Below are 19,264 nucleotides of genomic sequence, written 5' to 3'. Positions count from 1 at the left end.
TAAAAATTAATTTAGCTTACTTCTCAAAGGATAATACTACAACACAAAAAGCAATAAGAAGGAATATATATACTGTGAGGCCTAATAAAATACCACTACCTTAAGTCTTGCACTTGATTGTTTTCTCCTTTTAGCATCAAAGAGCTCATTCTGATAGTCCTGAGCAAGTTCCTCATCCACATTCAGCAGCATTGCATTTGGGTTCCTCAGAGTTGCAATGGTTTGCTCAGCTATTCCCTTCTCAATAGCTTCGTTAATTGCTATCACTGCAGCATGCACTAGAATTAGAAGTATAAACCAAGATTTTAGGAAGCAATTAAAACATTCAAATCATTCCTTGACCTCAGTCCTCTTTTTTAAAAGAAAAAGTGGATAACATGCTGTTAACAACAGAAATACAAATTCCCTCATTAATGGTGGAAAATCACTAATTAACAGGAATTCACTTAGCTTCTGTAGCAAGACAATAAAAAAATTCCATTAAATACAGAAGTAGCAGTAAAAACATCCAAGAACTGTGTATTTATGACCATGAGATTAACTGCAGCTTGTCCAATTTTGTCCAGCTCCAGCCCATTCAGTCAGCTGCTATATGCAAGCTCTGTTCCTTCAACTCAGACCCAGGACTGATACTCACATCACCACAGACACTTTCAGAGTACCAGGTTGGAAACCTTCTGCATCAGACACTCCTCATATTAATTTAATATTGATACTATGTTCTAATTTATTTGAAATGATGGTTTAATATGCATAAGACAATTTGCATATTTTCCTTCAAACATTCCATCGTAATGCATCCCCTAAGCAGCAGAAACAGACATACTCCATTTGCTCAGTGGCAGCTTTGGTAACACTCTGACAGCTGCCTGTTTTAAGTTTTCTTCTCCCAGCTAGTGGCTGCTATTCTGTTGATAGAACAAACATGAGTTGAGTTTTGTTACTCAAGTTCTATGTCACTTAGAATGCATTTACATGCAGCAATTGAAAGCATTTTCAGTCATTTCCCTCAGTAAAAGCTCCTTTGTGTCTATAAAGCAACAGTTAATGAGTATATATGATACTTAAGGACATGGTTTAGCAGTGGACTTGTTAAATGGATGGCTGGACTTCATGATCTTAAAAGTATTCTCCAACACCTAAATGATTATATGACTACTCAAAAGTATTGTTTAAAATAAGTATTACAGAAATATTTTATGCAGGAAAAAGAAAATTCAAACAGTGAAATTTGTGACCTAGAAAACATAGCTAAGAGTTTCTGAGCAGGGCACAATCCTTCATGCTATGTCTAAAACTGTCCAAGATGAACCTTCTCCTTTCCTAACCAAGGATCTCCATGAGCAACTGGGGAAGACAGCATCACAAACATAATGGCTCCCTACTCCTATAACCTCCAAAGCTACATGACAGCAAGCATCAAATGGAAGTGTTCCCCAGGTGTTAGAAAGTTGCTCTAAAGCAGTTTTCTCCAGCTCAAGCCAGTACAACATTCTCTTCTAATGATAAGCAGCTGGCAGGGAGGAGATGTAGAGAGCTACACTGGTTTCTTTGACATTCAGCTCTATAAAGACCAAGATGTGCCTGAAGGGACAAAGTGAAGATGTAAAAGCCCTGTACCTAAAAATACACGGAAAGGATGTACAGTATTGTATGAGAGATCCCTCGGACATAAGTGGAGCCAGTATCAAGTGGACAACAGATAGTATGAAGATTGGGAAAGCTGTGAACTTGTGCTGGTGGATGTTGTTGATCAAGAGAAACAATGAGAAACATGACTGGATCTCTGCAGGAGCAGTCTGGAGGTACAAAATATGGTTAGTTAGGATGAAAGTCAGTTCTGAGAGCACTTGAGAGCATTCTTTGCAGACTAATTTGTACTATTGCTGACAGCATACAAAAGACATTAGCAATTGTTTCACTTCTTCTTTCTCCTTTTGCTCGCTACATTTCAGAAGCAGGGTGATAGCCCTCCTGCAGCAGGATCTCCACATCAATCCTCACTGATGTGTGAGGGTTCCCACAGCAGATACTTCCTGTTCTGGGGGGGAGGGGGGCATATTACTGACAGCACACTGCCTGCCTAAAGAGACAGAACCAGCATCAGGAAACACCGCTTTTCCATAAATGGCTGGAAATTCTTCCAAAGTCAAAGGAAACTATACATACACGCTATAAAAAGGTTTCAGAAAAGGAAGTTTCAGTCCTTTCATCATCAGGGAAGGAAGGAAGCTCACTGGAAAAAAAGTGTTTTGTCATCACTAAATCTCTAGAAGTTTGCTAAAAAAAGCAGAAAAACAAACCTTATTTCTAAAGAGAGTATTTTAAGATCTGGCCTTACACAAGTGTACACACAGCAATCAGCTGCAGCAAGCTGCAAAATATGTGGTAAGATGAATCAACACAAGGAAACATGCTTTAATTTCATATCTGGAAACTTCACACTAAATCAGAAATAAATTTGTTTCAATTATTTTGCTTTGTAAAGTTTAGGAAAGCCGCACTGACACTTAATTATAACAGAGGGTGTTCTGTTGTTGCTTGTTTTTCCTCAACTCAGTGCACTCCTTTTCTGTATTGATACGTTTTAATTTCACTAGATATGCTGCCTTGAGTAGCCCATTGTACCCTTTCTGGGGTGGAGTCGCCCAAAGAGCTCACTTCTTCAATTCTAGATACCAAAACAATAAACACATGCAAAAGATAGAAAGAAGTGTTTGTTTCTGATAGTACTTCCTAAAATGCAATGGACATGCATAAAAATATTTTCTGCTCAGAAGTACAGATGGACAAATAGCAAAAGATCTCATAACAGATACAAAATGCAATGGTCAATGAAAACTTGACTGCGTTTCTAATTACTTATCAAAAGATGATGGGCAAGATAGAAGAATTAAAACAGTATTTTGTTGGCATTCTTTCAGTTTATTCAGTAGAAAACAGAACCAAAACAAGAGTTTACTTACATGCAGCTTCATCAACTGATAATTCACTGGCCAGAATCCCACCAATTTTACTGAAAGATGGCATCTGTATGCCATACTTCTCTAGCTCCTTTCGCATGTTGCTGATTTCTTCCTCTGTTTGAGTAAAAAAGAAAAGAAATTATTAGAACAAAATCTGAGCAACATCATTGTGTGAGGAAGACTGTTAAGCAAAACAGCAAATCACCATACCTACAAATACTAGTGCAATTTTATTTTATTGAAAGCAAATGTGATCAGGGGTTCTTAGCAGCTTTTGTCCCTATGTTCTGAAGAAAGCTAAGATACGATGAGTATTCTGTACAGATTCACTCCCTTCTGCCCTTCAAAAACAGACATTTATTAAAAATTGCAACCTCCCACATATTTAATTAGGAGCTGCTCTGTACAACCCTAAGGGAGGAGAAAGACCATAATGGAAAATATGCACAATGTTAGCAGATTTACTGCACGAAGGAGTTACGTAGTACATGATTAGATAAGCAGTTTATTACCTGTGAAGTCTACTTTTCCCAGTAGGTCCTGAATTTGTGGCGCTAATCCTAGTTTGAACAGATACAAACTACAAAGGAAAAAAACAAGCATTAGAAGACGTTGGTGTGTCCACTATTGAAGCGTGTGTTTCCTAGAATAACTGCCACTCTGAAAGTTGTCCTTCAACATCTATCTTTCATGGGGGGATACAGAACAAATTTATCTTCTCGCTGCATTTTACCTGAAGTTTCAAAGAAGGATCTGTAAAACATAATGTTATTTTGTCTCAGATCACAGAGGAAGTGTGAACTAGTAACTGCTTTCCGCTAAGGGTTTCTAAAGAAGTTCAAGAGTTAATATGGTCAAGAATCAGATATGAATATACTTTAGCATAGCTCATTACTTTGGGTCTGTAATTGTTTTGACTTGAATTCATATATTCTTACAGTTAGTTAGCTGAAGGCACACAATTCACTGACAGCCTTCTTACTAAGTGTAGGGAATATGCACTTAGCCCCTTTCAAGTATGTTTGTGACATTAACCAGTTTGCTTTCGCAGAATGAAGTTTAATGTGAAAGTGCTCTCCAGGAACAAGTATTTTTGATTCAGTATAGTATGAATAAAAACCAAACAGGTGTACTTTTAATACCTAGAGCTGAGGTATTGTCTGAAAAACAGCTGAGTAAATTACATATTTTCCACAGTATCCTCTGAACACTAGGCAGAAATTCATTTATTTTCTTTTATCAGTGAAACTCAATGAACAAAATAAAGCTTTGTGAACAGGGACCAACTATCAACAGGAGGATTTTAAAGAAGACTGAAATAATGTGTTCCTTTGACAGGATCATTCCAGATCTCTTATTCAAATTACTTCATCTACATCTTTATACATTGCAGATGAGCACAGTGGTTTAGCATCTGCTCGCTGAAGGGGACATTTCCCTTTTGTTTGCATTTTTAACTTCTATTTTGTCTAGTAGGAAATTGCAGGATGAGATTTCAGATCCAGTATTTGTAGCTGCCATAATTGTTTCAGAGCACAAAGGATAAGCATTTCATCTTCCATGCTACTGCTCCTCTGTGCTGTCGAAACCTGGATGGATACACCAGCACATCTCATACAGGCACACTTTTGAGCGCTGCAGTTTGTCAATTGCCACTGCCATTCTCACCTTTCAAAACAGTGTTAAATACAAGATACAGCAGGATAAAAAAAAGGTACATGACTACAATAATGAGCCAAGACCTTACTTCACCCTCAGCTGCCAATCTCTTCTTGCAGGCTTATAAAGAGATTCTACTGCAGGCTGATAAAAAGATTTACTGCAGGCTAAAGACAGGGCTGGAACCTTGGTTGAAATGCTGGAGATCATACAGATGCACCAGCAATTGTGGAAATCAGCACAGGGCTGATCAGCATTTTGGAGGTAATCTCATTAGGGAGATGCAGAGAAGAAATGAGTGATATGAATGAGAGAAAGAGAGATTCATGTTTTGGCTGTTCAAAGCTTCCAGGAGGATGCTGGGCCATGAGTGTTACACTACTTTGCTTGGATAAGATTATTAACCACCAGGTGGTGCTGAAAATTTGAGTTCTGCAGGGAACACAAGGAGAATTCTGCTCTACACTAAGGAATGAGTTCACTTGAAACAGCTTGCATAAAGCATTTGTGCATATAGCATGATCCTTGGGGATCTCATAAAATCAAAGTGGGCTTGGGGTTTGGAAGGCTGCATAGGAGGCAGTGGGAGGGTGGGGAATACAATGGGGAAAGAGCTCTTCCCAGGTGAAGCTCCGCTTGCGTCAAACCAATGTGGAGCTGTAGTTCTGATTAACCAGAGACTCCTCAATCTTGTTTAAGCTTAGCTCATGCTTAGCATGCTATAACAAACAAATCTGAAAATAACATGTTTTTATAAGTATATGCTTGTTATTCTCTCTTCCTAGGAAAACGTACATTTGAAACTGTCCAGCCTCAGAACTAGTTCGTCCAGAACATAGTGCAATTTTCTTGTAAAGATAGTTTGAAAACTATGTGTTTTAGGGAGCAGTGGAGACAGAAGAGTCAAAATCTGAATCACCACTACTTAGGAATTAGAATCATCATTAGCGTGTACATTTAACTGAGGGAGGTGTTTAACTCATTTAGACCAGGACCAAATCCAAAGATTTCTTAAGAAAAACGGTGCAAAAAAAAAGAGACTAATACTTTTGTATTTTTAAGGCTGATTTAAGCATTTAAGTATCAACATGAAAAAGTACAAGGGTAACAGTACTTATCAGGAATCTAGAAATTGCTTGCTAAGTCACTCCTTCCTGGACAGATCAGGGCTGCTTCTGACAGAGCAAGTTGTTCCACATGCTCTAAGGGCAATGGTCTTAATTTCAGGCTTGAAGCAGAACATACCTCCAAAATATTTAAACAGTTTTGCTTAGAATCATTTCCTGTCTCCAGGCCCTCCATCTGCTCAAAGATCAGTGAAACCCAAATAGTTGAAGACTTTCATATGAAATGCTAACATTTGGTTCCATTACATAGAGTAAAATCTTTTTCACTCTAATTAAAGAGGCAATTTTAAGCACTTATGCATACTGATCTTCTCAGGAAATTAACTTAGGAAAAAATCTTAACTGGAGATGGTTTTGGTTTTTTCAAGTATGAGACTAAGACAAAATATCCTTTCTGTGTTAAACTCCTGTAGCTTCATTGGGAAATTCAAGGTTCCTGTGTTGGGGTAATAACTTGGTAATAGCTAAGCAAGAATAGAAAGTAGGCCAGCTGCTTACCTCTCAAAGTACTTAACTTTTCTAGGTTACAAGCCCTTGAAATTTGAGCATGTGCTCCAAGATGTATTAGAATTTAGCACTTAAGCCCTGTGGTGATTTTCATATAGTGATCCAATTCATATGTAACAGATAGTAAGGGAAAATCCTTGCGTGCCATTTCTGCTTCTAGGTGCTGTGTGGCCAGACCCAAGAACTTTTCTAGGGTCAGTGATCCCCATGCTGGCTTCCCTGCCAAGGATGCTCAAACAGACCCAGGGAGCAGAATGGGGTGGAGGCAGGTGCTTGGAACGGAGCTGAAGGCAGGCAACAGCAGGGTAGTGGGAAGGGAAACAGAGCTGGCTTCTTGCAGCTCAGTGCTCCAGACACCAGCCCAACTGCTGGTGACCAACTGCAAATGCTGCTGGTCAAGCACAGACTGCCTGTAATTCAATACTGATACTGGACTTTGAATTGAGAGATGATTATAACATGCATTCTAGAAACAGGTCTGTAAGTAAACAAAGCTCAGCAATTGTTTCTTTGATTCCTACACCCTGTCATAGCAAAGCATCATAAGCAAAGTGTGTTACAGAAATCTATTTCTAAAATAATAGATCAGAAGCAAGGAATTACAGCTTTGTGCTGATATGCAGTGAGGAAAAAATTCAAACAACAAAGTCTAGGAAGTGAACTCAAACATCATGGACTGGCCCTGACAGGGACATTAATCCTGGGACAGCTAGGGAATAGAAATTCGTATCAGAGGCCAATACATTGCAGAATTCAATTTAAGAAGCAAAAAGTTATTGCAACTGCAAAATCTAGGGAGATCTTATGAGATGCCAAGGTGCTGCCTTGTTGTTCAAGCAACATTCAAACCCACAGTTGATGAAGCCTTTGCTCTGCAAGAATACACCTATTGGAAAAGCTCATAGTGATCTCTCACCTTGTGCAAAACATCTGAGCTGGCTGTGATACCAGCAGGGGGAATGCAGCACAACCTCTCACTTTAGCGGTGAGCCTTTCAAGCCCACATTTCTGATGTAGGAAATCACCTCAGGCTTGCACAAGACATTAGCTGGCAGAAGAGCCAGACCTGTGAGGGCTGAGGCAAGTGTTGCCTCACATGGTCCTGGACAGTTAGCATTACAGCAGTCACAGCAATTTCAGATGGCAACACTTGTCAGAGCTAACAAAAATCATACAGCAAAGTTACTGAGTCTGAACTGCTAGCACTTGGGAGAAGATGAACTTTGGTGGTTTGCTGTATTTATTGGCAGAAAGTACACACAGGAGTGTAGAAGCATGCGCATAATTTTAAGGATTAGACTGTAAAAAAATTTAATAACAGCATGCACTGTATGGCTCCTGACTTATACCCATGGGACAGCTGATGTGTCTTTGAGTGTCATTAGGAAAAAAAGTGAGGTTTTGGATATAAGTTACATACTAGGCTTGTGGAGGTGTAGTTAAAGTAATAAAAAGGTCTGTATGCACAGGAAATGAGCTGGGAGAGCTGTGGGAGGGAGGAGCTGCCTGCCCACATCTTTGCCTCTTACAGCAGGGGTGGCATGAGGCAGATGTTCAGTGCTTTCAGTGTGAAACATTACAAGGAATTCCTTGCAGAAGGACAAAAAGACTTAAGCTCTACTTTAATGATGAGGCTAAAGCCCTCCCAGATTTCACATTTGAAATTGAATTGCTAAGAATTTCAAAAGCTTGGAAAACATTACATTTCCTATGAATGACTTAATAGCACAGTTATTATTTGTTCTACTTTGGGGCAAGAGGAATGCCAGTTCATTTTCACTCTGATCAGCAACTCTGTTCCCACAGTTATACTAATATTTTGCTAAGGTCTTTTTAAATTTAATTAATTTTTGGCATGTGTTATTTCAAAATAGATATGAAAACAGAAACCATTTTGTGAAGGTTATATACTGAGCGGGATATTTGCATTAAATTCAGTAGTACTTCATTTTTATTTTGGAAATAATTTGCCCTTGTTTTACTTTCATCCCTAGTGTTAAGTCACTGAACCTGTAAATTCTGATGGATTGTGACGTACTGGTTGTACTAATGCTGATCAAGACTTGGACACTTAAATTAGTCACTTTAGCTTTTACTTCCATCAGCAATTACCTTAAAGCATGAATGCAATATATCATCCTAGGTATGTTTTTCCTATCATAGACATCTGTAGTCTCTGGATAAAAAATCTGAAAAAAAAGAACAAAACAAAAAGAATATACAGTTAGAATGAAATAAAGGTAACTGGGCAGAAGAATAGCTAAAATGGGCTCCCTGCAGATCACTACCTTGGAATCACAGAAATTCAACTGTTATCTCTATACATTTATGAATAAAATATCTTCTCATGCTATTTTATCTTTATCTATAGTTTTCATAATAAAGAATCTAATAGAGCTTGAAGTTTAATATTAGAATGGAAAGCGAGGAAGATAAGCAGACAGGATTTTGGCAAGACAGTCAGAAAAGACTCTTTGGCAAAAGCTCAGGACATGGGATTTCTTCTCCTTCAGACACCCAAAGCTTAGGACACAGTTATTTACTAGGTGGTGTTGGTTCACTTTTGCAAGACTTAACAATTCAAAAACATCCAAACACCAATACCCTCAGCACCAGTAACAGAAAAAAATATGTTCAGATGTAGGAGTGTAAATTAATTTAGTCAAGAAGTCACACTGTGAATTCCAGTTCTGGTCCTACTGCCAATTTGTTCCCGGCCTTAGTCCCAGTCACAAACCATGGCTCCTCTGTGAAAAAAAAAAAAAAAGGAAAGCCGTGGCTATCCTTGTGAGCTGGCAGCACACTGCAGCTCAAGACTGGGCAGTACACTGGCCAACAGAGCAAGACTGAGCTGGCCAGGAGCACGGTGCCCTCCTCATCACTTGCACACTGTGGCTTTGGGAGGGACACATGGGAAATCTTCTGGCCACAGTGCTCCTCTGCAACAGAGACAAAAGCCTTTGGAAGAAGAGGGAATCAGCCAGCTGAAGAGGAGACTCAGGCTTGCAAACAGCTAAAACACAGTTGACCTAGGAAAGGCATCACCCCCTCAATCTTCATCATGCCCGTGAGAGCAGTCAAAAGGAGCTCTTTTTTGTTTACAGGCTCCACACAGGGAGCCAGTCCCATTTTGCAGTTCCCAGGCAGCCATCTGAGCATCCGTGCTGTGCCCAGCCTTGCACAATGTGGGGCAGACCCACACCGAGCACTCACCCTGGGGCTGCTCCTCAGGCCTGCAGGTACCAAACCAGCAGGGCAAGTGAAGTGAGTGTTTCCACACAGCCCTTTCTTTAAAAATTTTCATCCAAAGGAAGACTCACTGGTGCCCAGAAATAGCAGGAGAGAGGGAGATGAGAAGCGCAGACCCGTGAGAAGGGAGGTAAGTGTGAAAGGTGACCCAAGAAAGCAGCTGGAGGAAGAAGAGCAGTACAGCCACACCAGGACGTACAGGGTCAGCCTGGAAACTGGGCAAAGGCAGAGAAACTATGACATACGTTAGGAGGAAGAGGCAGCAAAAGACATCAGAGGTAGCAACCAAAAGGAAGAAGAAGTTTTCCAGTTCTAATTCTACCACATTCAGGCCCCCACCAAGACTGTACTAACAATAAAGTACAGCTAAAGCACTACTACTATCCCCTTCTGACTCTCAAGATAAGCACCCTGAGTATTCCTCCCCCATGGCGCTCATCACCCACAGCACCAAGCACAAACCAAGCAGCATTATTTTCTCTTCAGATATGTGTCTGAACTAGCCCTCCCAGGAGGCTTACCATACACAAGTTTAGACTTGGGCAGTTGAAAGGAGACATTACTGAGTCACTGCCTTGATTCTGTTCCCTTGCTAAATTCAGATGCTTACCTTAGGCAGACCGATAGACTCCATTGCTCTTAGCCACTGCACGGTGTTATCAGTGTGCCGAAAATGAAGTCCTGATCTCTATGGGAAACACAGGAGGAAGAGATGATAAAAACAACGCTCACATTCTCTACTGATTACTCTGCTGCTTCCCAATTTTGTATCCTGAAGCAGTTTTCCTTCATTTGACCTGGAGACCCCAAGCATCATAGTTGCAATCCTGTTAATGAAGCCGCCTAACGTATCAACAAACTCACTACGTCCAACTCATGGAATCATGAAGACTGGGGAAGACCATTAAGATCATCGAGTCCAACAATCAGACCACCAGCACCATACCCACTAATCACGTCCCTGAGTGCCAAATTCAGCCTTTTCTTGAAAAGCTCCAGGAATGGTGACTCCATCACCTCCCTGGGCAGCCTAACCTTCCTGGGCTGTTCTAACGCATCACCAGTCAGCCACCATATTTTTCAATTATTCAACTCATGCTTTTATAAAAGATAAGCTAGATTTGAAACCAGATTTATGGATATCAAAAGAAGAATTTAACCGTAACTCCTAACCATGATTCTATCAAGCACATGAAAGGAGAGCAACTTAATTTATGAACTTCCAAACAACAAACAGTGATTACACCTCTTAAACTTGGATGTTTGAGTTTTTCCTGAGCCCTCTACAGACTGAAATAAAGCATTGAATAGGGGGGTCTTATGCTGTGCATGTTTTTGTTACTGATAGTCTTGTAGTTAACAAACAGCTCACTGACATAGCAACCCAAGCCTAATTTCTTCGCTTTAGTGGTAAATTTGGTAACAAAAATAGGCACAGATCTAATGAAGGGAATGTCCCTCCATACAAGATTAATAAAATCAGAAAGAGTTATCAAGTTTAATTATTAATTTATTTTTTATTTTTTGGCTCCTTTTCCTAATAAGGAATAATTGCATGAATAAACCTCCCGTTTCGTGGAGACAGAAGTATAATTTGTTTGGCTTTAAAAACGTTAAGCGTCACTAATACTGTTTTTCCTCTTATAAAATATTTCTAAATTTTCATACTGGCTTCTTAAGTGCTGTACATCTCCCATCTTATCTTGACAGGCTTACAAAAGAGACGTAGAAAATGGACTAATCATGCTCATGGATCTTCAAGAGCTAGTCAATAGACAATTTTTTGAAAATAGAAAGTTATTACCTTGTAACGTTCCTGCTTCACATCATAGATCTTTTTGTCTGACACCAGATTGGGGGCAAAGAATTTTGCAAGCTTGGCAAGATAAACACCATTCCTTAAGCCTTCTTCCAGCTCAGTAGTAGGGGGCAGCTCTTCTTCCAAGCAGACCTCCATCCACCTATACAAAGACATTGTTTAAGAAATACTGTTATCTGCAGTTTCAGTGCATTTGATCTGACATCCTTCCCCATAGCCATCATACTTTTCAAGTCACCACTCAACAATCACAGTCAGTAATGGGAATGAGTATACAGGCAGAAAGAGAAAATACTCATATTCATTAACAAAGCAGATCAAAACAATTAGAGTCCAATTTGCACTGCATGCTAAGGACCCATAAATAACCTAATCTCTTCGGATGTGTCTCCCAGAGGATGTCTAATTTATTTTATTTTCATACTGCTGTGTAAAGATCTTCTGAGCAATCCCAGGCTTTTAAGTAGGTAGTGATTTGCCCTGAAACCAGAAGAAAGAACAGGGTGCTATGTATTACTGGTGCTTCCATTTTAGGAAGACTAAAAGATTATGTTGAATGATGAGGGCATCAAAGCCAGCAGTGCAAGGGGTTGTCTTGGTTCCCAATGCCTAGGTGTGCTAAATTCGTGGCAAATTCAGCATCTTATCATCCTCCTTTACAGCAGCCCTTCATCTCCACTCATGACACGTGATGTCATTGCTGATGGAAGGATCTGAGCTTTTCATTGAAACAGCCCATCTGAGCTCTGTCCAGCAAGGTCTTGGCTGAAACATTTCCACTACTCATCAGTGGAAAGGCCTTCTTGTTCAACATCTTTCAAGGTGAAAAAGTTTTTTTTTTAGATTTAGGTATGACACTAGACAGAAAACAGTCAATATATAACCAGTTCAGAAAATCTTTAAAAGACAAAACCTTTTAATCCTGTACATTTATAATGCATAGAAAAGAAGCACTGCTATCAAAGTATATTCTGGCCATGTAATCATATTCTCATTTCTAGTAGCTAGCATTAGAAGAGTTTTAAATCTGTTTTGTTTCCTCTTTTTTTTTTTTTTTTTTCCCTTTAGGAAATCTATCCTTTTGTTAAAAAGATATTAGTATCTTCAGTTACGTTCTTTGCCACATATGATGATATTAGCTTGCCTCACTGTCACTAAGGCAGGCTCGTGGTACGCTGTACAAGACAGCATTACAAATCTAGCATCACATCCACAAGAGTGAGTTCGGAAACCAGAAAGCTGGAATCCAGGCTGAAAATGAGCCAGTTTTTCCTCACTACATCATTTTGTTTCACATTAAAACTCAAGACAAATGACCTATTCCATTACACTTTTGGATTTGTTACAAGACATATGAAAGTTGTTTCAGTGAAGCACAGACTACCCAAATAGCTCTTCAGGAAACCACCAGCCATAAATCTTGGCAGTATCACACAGAGTTGGATGTCACTGGGGAAATTGTAGTTTGCAGGGCAAAAGCTGCTTTGGGAAGAAGGATTGTATCACTGAGACACATTTCTGCTCTGTTCTGCATTGCACACTTACATGTTATGGCTCTATGCAGAGAATTCCAAAAGTCATCTTTATTAATGATGCTTTATAGAATGAATAAATGTGCACAGTAAGGCAAAACATAGAATACTTTAGGTTAGTAGGCACCTTTAAGGTCATCCAGTTCCAACTCCCTGCTATATGCAGGGGCACCTCCCTCGAGACCAAGTTGCTCAAAGCCCCATCCAGCCTGGCCTTGAATGCTTCCAGAGAGGGGGGACATTCACAGCCTCATTGGGCAACCTGTTCCAGTGTCTCACCACCCTCAAGTAAAGAATTTCTTTCTAAAAACATCATAACATTTGTCTTCTTCAACACAGAGGAAGGTATTAAAAAGAATACATATTCCAGTTTGTAGCAAAGGTGAATTTTACCTGAACCAGTCTACTATTCCTACATTATTTCCTAAAACACATCTTCTGGAAGTATGACCCTGACAGCAGGAGGAGCATGCTGAGAAATCAAAAGGAGGCAGTCACCACAAGCTAGAGCTGATCCTGTTGTCCACTGAGCCATCTCCAGCGATGGAAACTATACACCTCACAACAGCACTCTTCATCAGATCCTTCACAACTCTGAACTCCAACTTTCTTGTCAGGACACAATCCATTACTGTTGATGAGGCAGAGAAATGGATACTGGTACAAGGTGGAAGCTGCTCTTTCACTTAATTTAAATAATGGGAACTCTGAAAAAAGAATCTGTTTTGTATTCGTTTCCTGCATGGTGACAAGCCCAAGTATGGAACCATCTTGTTCTGGACAGTGAGGATCCCCTCAGCAATTCAGTGAGTGAATGCAACATAAAGAAGAAACTGAAAACTATATGAGGAAGCAGTGAAAACAGAAAAAAAACAGAATCAAAAATACAGTTGTCAGTCCACCAAGTACAGATAAATATGAGTAGTCTTTTAAGGGAGAGAAACTTACTAACTCAGTGGTAAAAAGGAGAAAGTAGAGAAAGATAAGTGGAGTATACCTGAAAACAAAAATAATTACAAAATTATGTCCACTTGTAGCTAAAAATCTTTAAGTTATATTAATTCCAGAAAAACACTCTCCCAGGTCAGCAATAGGACAAGTATCTTAGAGCCTTTTGGAACACAGTAGATAAAATATATGTGATCGAGTTACATATAACACAAGTTTTGTTGATGTTTGGAAGCTGCAGAACTTATTCACCACAGGAATTACAGTGAGTCCCTGCAATATACAAACACTGAGTTTCAGTTGTGCCGCTCAACTGTTAGTCTCTGCTTGTGTACACTGAAACATCTGCAGCACCTATTTCCAGTTGTTGCTACTACAATAGTTTTGGTCTTGGTGCACCAATTTTGTTTAAAAATAATTGCACTTCTCAACAGGACAAAGTATTACTTGTAAGGCTAGTGAAGTGAAGTTCTGCTTTTCAAGATGCAGTTTGGGAAGTTTATAAAAGTTATAATATGATGTGGTGCCAACAGCAAGAGTAGGCTGTAGTGAAAAAACAGAAATCCCTTCAACTTCAGTTTTCGAAGGAAACAGATAATATCTACCTGACCATAAGAATTCCATAAGGTTCCTTTGGAGTAATTTATTCTTTCTTTAGACTGAAAAAGAGCCAGCATTGCCTTTGGCTCTCCCACTGTTTTCCTGAGCACACAGTACTGCAGCATCAGCATTAGATTTAAAGTCTGTCACAAGAGCTGTTCCATAAAAAAAAAGAAAAGTTAATACCATGGCTATACCAGAGGAAGTGTCTATAACTCAGCAGTATGCAGTATACTTTTCTCCAGTATGAAGCTTGTGGAGTGACAGTAGTATAGCTATCAAATATGCACAGTCTTTTTCTATAGTACAAACCCAAAACTACTACTGTGTTTTTAACAACCATAAATGGCAAATGCATGCCACAGAAAGATACCCTCATGGTGAATACAATGGTGGCTTGGTCACTAGTTACAGCTACACCCAAACCCCACTCTGTGGGGCAGGAAAAAAAGCAGTGTCAGGAAACAGACTGAAGTGTGTAATGCTGCTGAAGTTGTGGAACAGCATCACCAAAAATTAGCCTATCATTTAAATATTCCTGTGGTGCTAAGCATGTTTGCTTTGTTCTTATTTTGGTTTCAAATGTATAAACAGACGTTTTCCTGAAAAAAGACACTGTGGATCTTATATAAGTATAAATAACTATGCCAGTAAGCAAAGCCAACCACCTTTTAATTTCTTTTCACTCCAGCAGTTGTCAACACTGATTTGCCTTAAAAAAGTTAAAAGAAAGAAAGACTTGATCAATGGAAATAGCCCTCCAGAACCAATGCAGTATTGCAGAGCCAGCCAGGAGTGAGTATTGAGGTACAAGAGGTACAGTTTCCATTTTCTTTGCTCAGTTCTTTTTGTTTTTTTTGTTTGTTTGTTTTTCTTTTTTTTTTTTTTTTTTTCTCCTTTTGGCAGTCTGAGGCAGAGAGATTCAGCAGTGAATTTCTGGCAAGATAACAATGATTTCTTCTGTGCCAGACCTATGAGCAGTAAACAGCATACTACATCATTAGGAGACTCCAGTCTCCAGATTTAAACACAGAAAACAGCAGCAGTGTAACAAGATCAGACCTGCACTTTAAAAGAAAAAAAAAATAAAATTGAATCTCATTCAAGAAAAGGGTCAAGGGAACTGGAAGCACTAGTGCTGCACTATGAACTCCACCAGTTATGAGGCTGTCACTGGCAATCTGTGTGGTCAGCAAAACACACTGCTGGCTGAGGGACTTGAAATGCTTAAGCTAATGCTCGGCAGAGAATACATTGTACAACCTGCCCAAAGCCCATCGCATTTGGCGCGTGCTGGATTCAGCAGCAGAAATTATATTTGACTACCCTTCTCTCTTGGTTTTGCGCCACAAGATGTGGATTCAAAGGACACCAGATTTGTATCTCCTGAGAAGCAGAGGCAAGGTACCAGAGTCAGGCCTCAAAACACTGTATGCTGTTATGAAAAAGGTATAGTGAAAACAAGGTAAAAACAAGTTACCACACATTTACTACTTCCCTGACTCACAACCACAGCCCTTCAATCTGCTCTTGCACATGTGTATCAAAAGGAAGTAGAAGTTTTCAGCCAGTAGTTACTCTAAAGCCATCTCATTCCACAGAAAGGATGACAGTTTCTTTACAAGGAGAGTGGTTAGGCCCTGGAACGGGCTGCCCAGGGAGGTTGTGGATGCCCCGTCCTTGGACGTGTTCAAGGCCAGGTTGGACGGGGTCCTGGGCAACCTGATCTGAATGTGTATGTTTGGTGGCCCTGCTAGGCAGGGGGGTTGGAACTACATGATCCTTGAGGTCCCTTCCAACCCGGGTGATTCTGTGAAAAATCTGTGAAGTCACATTACTAGAAGAGGACAAAAAGTAACCACCAGTCCCAAAACAAAATGTTTGGCTCCTACATTAAATAAAAATCCCTCTGTTTCAGACATTACCTCAAATAAGGAATTTGAAGATATTTAGAAATACACAGTAGCTGAACCATGAGAACTGGAACATTTGAAGTGCTACATTACGCCTCTAATTTCTGAATCTAAACATCTGCTAAGAAATCTCTGCTCTTAATTCTTCACTTACTTTTGTTCCCTAATGCAGAAAGCGGTGGGTTTTCTGTTTTTTATTTATTTTTACTAACGGTCCTCTAAATACTGTTTCTAAAAGGATGCTGACAGTGGCAGAAGAGAGCTCAGTGCATTTTGTGGCTGAGCAAAGTAACCAACCAGACATCTTAGAAAAGGATTGTTTCACAGCTACATGCTATTTCTAGAACAAAAACATGCAAAACTTGCAGTGATTCAATGAAAGTCAATACAGACAATTCAAATAGTATCATAACAAGTATGAGTTTTACCAAATAATTGCAAATAATGGCTTGTAGGCTTCCCTTAGAGATTGTGCAGAGCAGTGACAGAGCAGAGAGAACAGAAGTTAAGAGAATAGCTTTTTTTTCCAGCTCTTTTCTCACACTCCGGTGCATACAGTCCCAAATCTTGGTCACAGCTGGAAGCTTTGGCTCAAGTTAGAGGTACTGCTCTGTGCTGACAACTTACCACTGGAGCCAGACATGTTGGTAACACGGTTTAAAACTGAGTCTGTAGATTCCTACTCCAGTAACAGTCTCCATTGAGTCTCAAGTTTTATCAGCTCCAGAAATACAGTATGAGAATAAGTGAGTTACTGAAGCAGCATGAAGAAGGAACTCATGATGCAGGCTACTACATTTCTCTAATAGTACATACAAAATATAACATGATGCAATATTACAGGGGATATTGTGACTAATACAAGACCTCAGAACTTCATCTCAACATATAAAACGACTATCAAATACCATACCAAGAGATTTTATATTAGATAACAGTGCTTGGATTTTTAATTTTATTTTTTTTTTGCCCCCTCCACAAGTCTGTGTATCCCCCTGATCTTCAACTGCTTTAAGATTTAGCAGCATCACAACTTATTTTTATGATTAAGACAGGTATTATTTAATCCAGCAGGATACTGACTTCCAGCAAGAGCTACACTGCAAACTATGAAAAACCTGTATATACGTTTGTCATGCACACGTATTAAAATGGTATGGATCTCACTGTGCAGACCTGCATTCAGGTTGCTGCAATATTCATCTCCCTAATCAAAGTCCTCCAGATGAAGGTCATTCAACTTAGATGAGTAGAAACAAGAAACTGTGACAACTTGCTCATGTGGTTTGGCACACTGAAACAGCAGTAAATCATTTCAGCAACATTTTTCCACACCAGATTTCTGCTGCCATAGAAACACCATCATGTTTACAAAATAATCTTCAAGGTGTTATAAAAATCTGGTTCACAAGATGGCAGTGCAGATACTATTTGTTATTATAATCTGGTTTATTTCACAAGACCTTTATGTGGGTTAATCAGTGATTAGAGTCCACAAGGCAACCTGCTGCTCAGGAAACCTGTGGAGCAGTGACATGGCCCCAGGGCCAACACAGTCTACTGGGCATCCAGCAGCAGCCAAGTCCTGTTTACTCAGCACTTTTAAGGTGAAAAAATCCTTAGAGACTCTCCAGCAAGCAGTCTATGACCCTACAATCCTATGTGCAACAGCATGGCAATCAGAACAGGCTTTGTTTTGCTGCCTGTTCTGTTTGTAGTGACATTAAGATTTAGCACTGCATATCAGGCATGAACTTGACAACTGCTCTATGAGATAACGCAGTGAGAAGGGCCAATACCAACAAAATCCAGGCTGGTGATCACACAGCTGCTTTGCCTTATTGCCCAGCAGCAGGCTGCCTTGGTACGAGCACTGAAGAGATAGGAAGGAAAGTGGAGTAGTGTCACCAGATGCATTTCTCCAGAGGAAAGCCCAATTTACTCTTATTGACTGAAAGAACAGTAGTCTGAGGTTACCTGACCAAATGAAGTAAAATATTAAGTCGGAGATTGGTCTTCTCCCACGGACACTGTGAGATGTTCACAATGAAAATAACAGCTCAGACTCTCATGTTTCATAAAACTCCAGAGTCAAGCCCTGTTTTAAAGGCAATTTCTGCAACAAGCGACAACACAAATTCACCAGTTGCCCAGTGGCCCCTGGAAGCATCATTTGGGAGGAACAGCAGACTCAATTTTAATTAAATTTCAGGTAGCACAGACTTAAGCTCCAAAGTCCCACATGTAAAATAAAGAATCCATCTCCAGCCCTACAAAGCAAGAAGAGCTTTTATCTGAAAATATCAGAAGACCACATGGATTTATCTAAACTTAGTATTTTGCCATTCTGCATAGACACTGATTTGATAAACAAAAGCTAGCACAGGAATAAAAAACTTATACAGTAGTTTTTGTTGTTGGTATGGAAGAGTTACAAAAAAAAATAAATCAGTCCAAACATACGTTTAAGAAAAACACTGAGGTCTCAGACACCAAGACTATAGTTTAGACTTGTATACTGTATATATTACTATATACTCTTGCATTTTTCCCTTGTTTCCTATGTTCAGTACAGCTGCAGTATGGCAATACACTAATGCACTGTGTCAAAACCAAAACAAGTATGTGTTATTTCATGTTTTTCAATTTTAAGAATTTTTTTTTCCTGGCACAACTTAATGGCCACTCAAGGAACCCTCTTGAGAGGAAGATAGTGGAATTTTGATTTGCAGCAGAAGATATGCTTTTTTGGCAAGCCATGAACACATTACAGAAGTGTAACCAACAATGGATGCTTCATATAAACTCACTTCTACATCATGCAAGAGACCTTCTAGTCTTATGAATACAGTTACTTTAAGTCTTTACCCAACATCTGTGCTTTATCACAGCAATAATTAGTATCTGAATGCACAGAAAAACAGCTGTAGTCTCTACAAAGCAT

The 19,264-nt window shown here is 39.5% G+C and overlaps 1 protein-coding gene across 6 annotated transcripts in view; it reads right to left on the bottom strand.

Annotated features, from left to right (window-relative positions):
• IQGAP2 (IQ motif containing GTPase activating protein 2) overlaps positions 1-19,264 on the bottom strand; it is a 119,210-nt gene that overhangs the window by 45,666 nt on the left and 54,280 nt on the right. For 4 of the 6 annotated variants that reach the window (XM_042875150.1, XM_042875152.1, XM_042875154.1 and 1 more), the window contains exons 3-8: positions 11,313-11,469; positions 10,119-10,196; positions 8,372-8,448; positions 3,479-3,546; positions 2,967-3,080; positions 97-278 (exon numbers count right to left, since the gene is read on the bottom strand). In XM_042875150.1, coding sequence (XP_042731084.1) covers positions 97-278; positions 2,967-3,080; positions 3,479-3,546; positions 8,372-8,448; positions 10,119-10,196; positions 11,313-11,469 — 676 coding nt within the window. The remainder of the gene's footprint in view (positions 1-96; positions 279-2,966; positions 3,081-3,478; positions 3,547-8,371; positions 8,449-10,118; positions 10,197-11,312; positions 11,470-19,264) is intronic. The other 2 variants (XM_042875151.1, XM_042875153.1) reach the window with 1 other exon arrangement.

The sequence above is a fragment of the Lagopus leucura genome, unplaced genomic scaffold (genome assembly GCF_019238085.1).
Source record: "Lagopus leucura isolate 7727_CA_CO unplaced genomic scaffold, USGS_WTPT01 Super-Scaffold_100014, whole genome shotgun sequence".
NCBI classification, from domain to species: Eukaryota; Metazoa; Chordata; class Aves; order Galliformes; family Phasianidae; genus Lagopus; species Lagopus leucura.
This window is presented reverse-complemented; position numbering and strand designations above follow the sequence as displayed.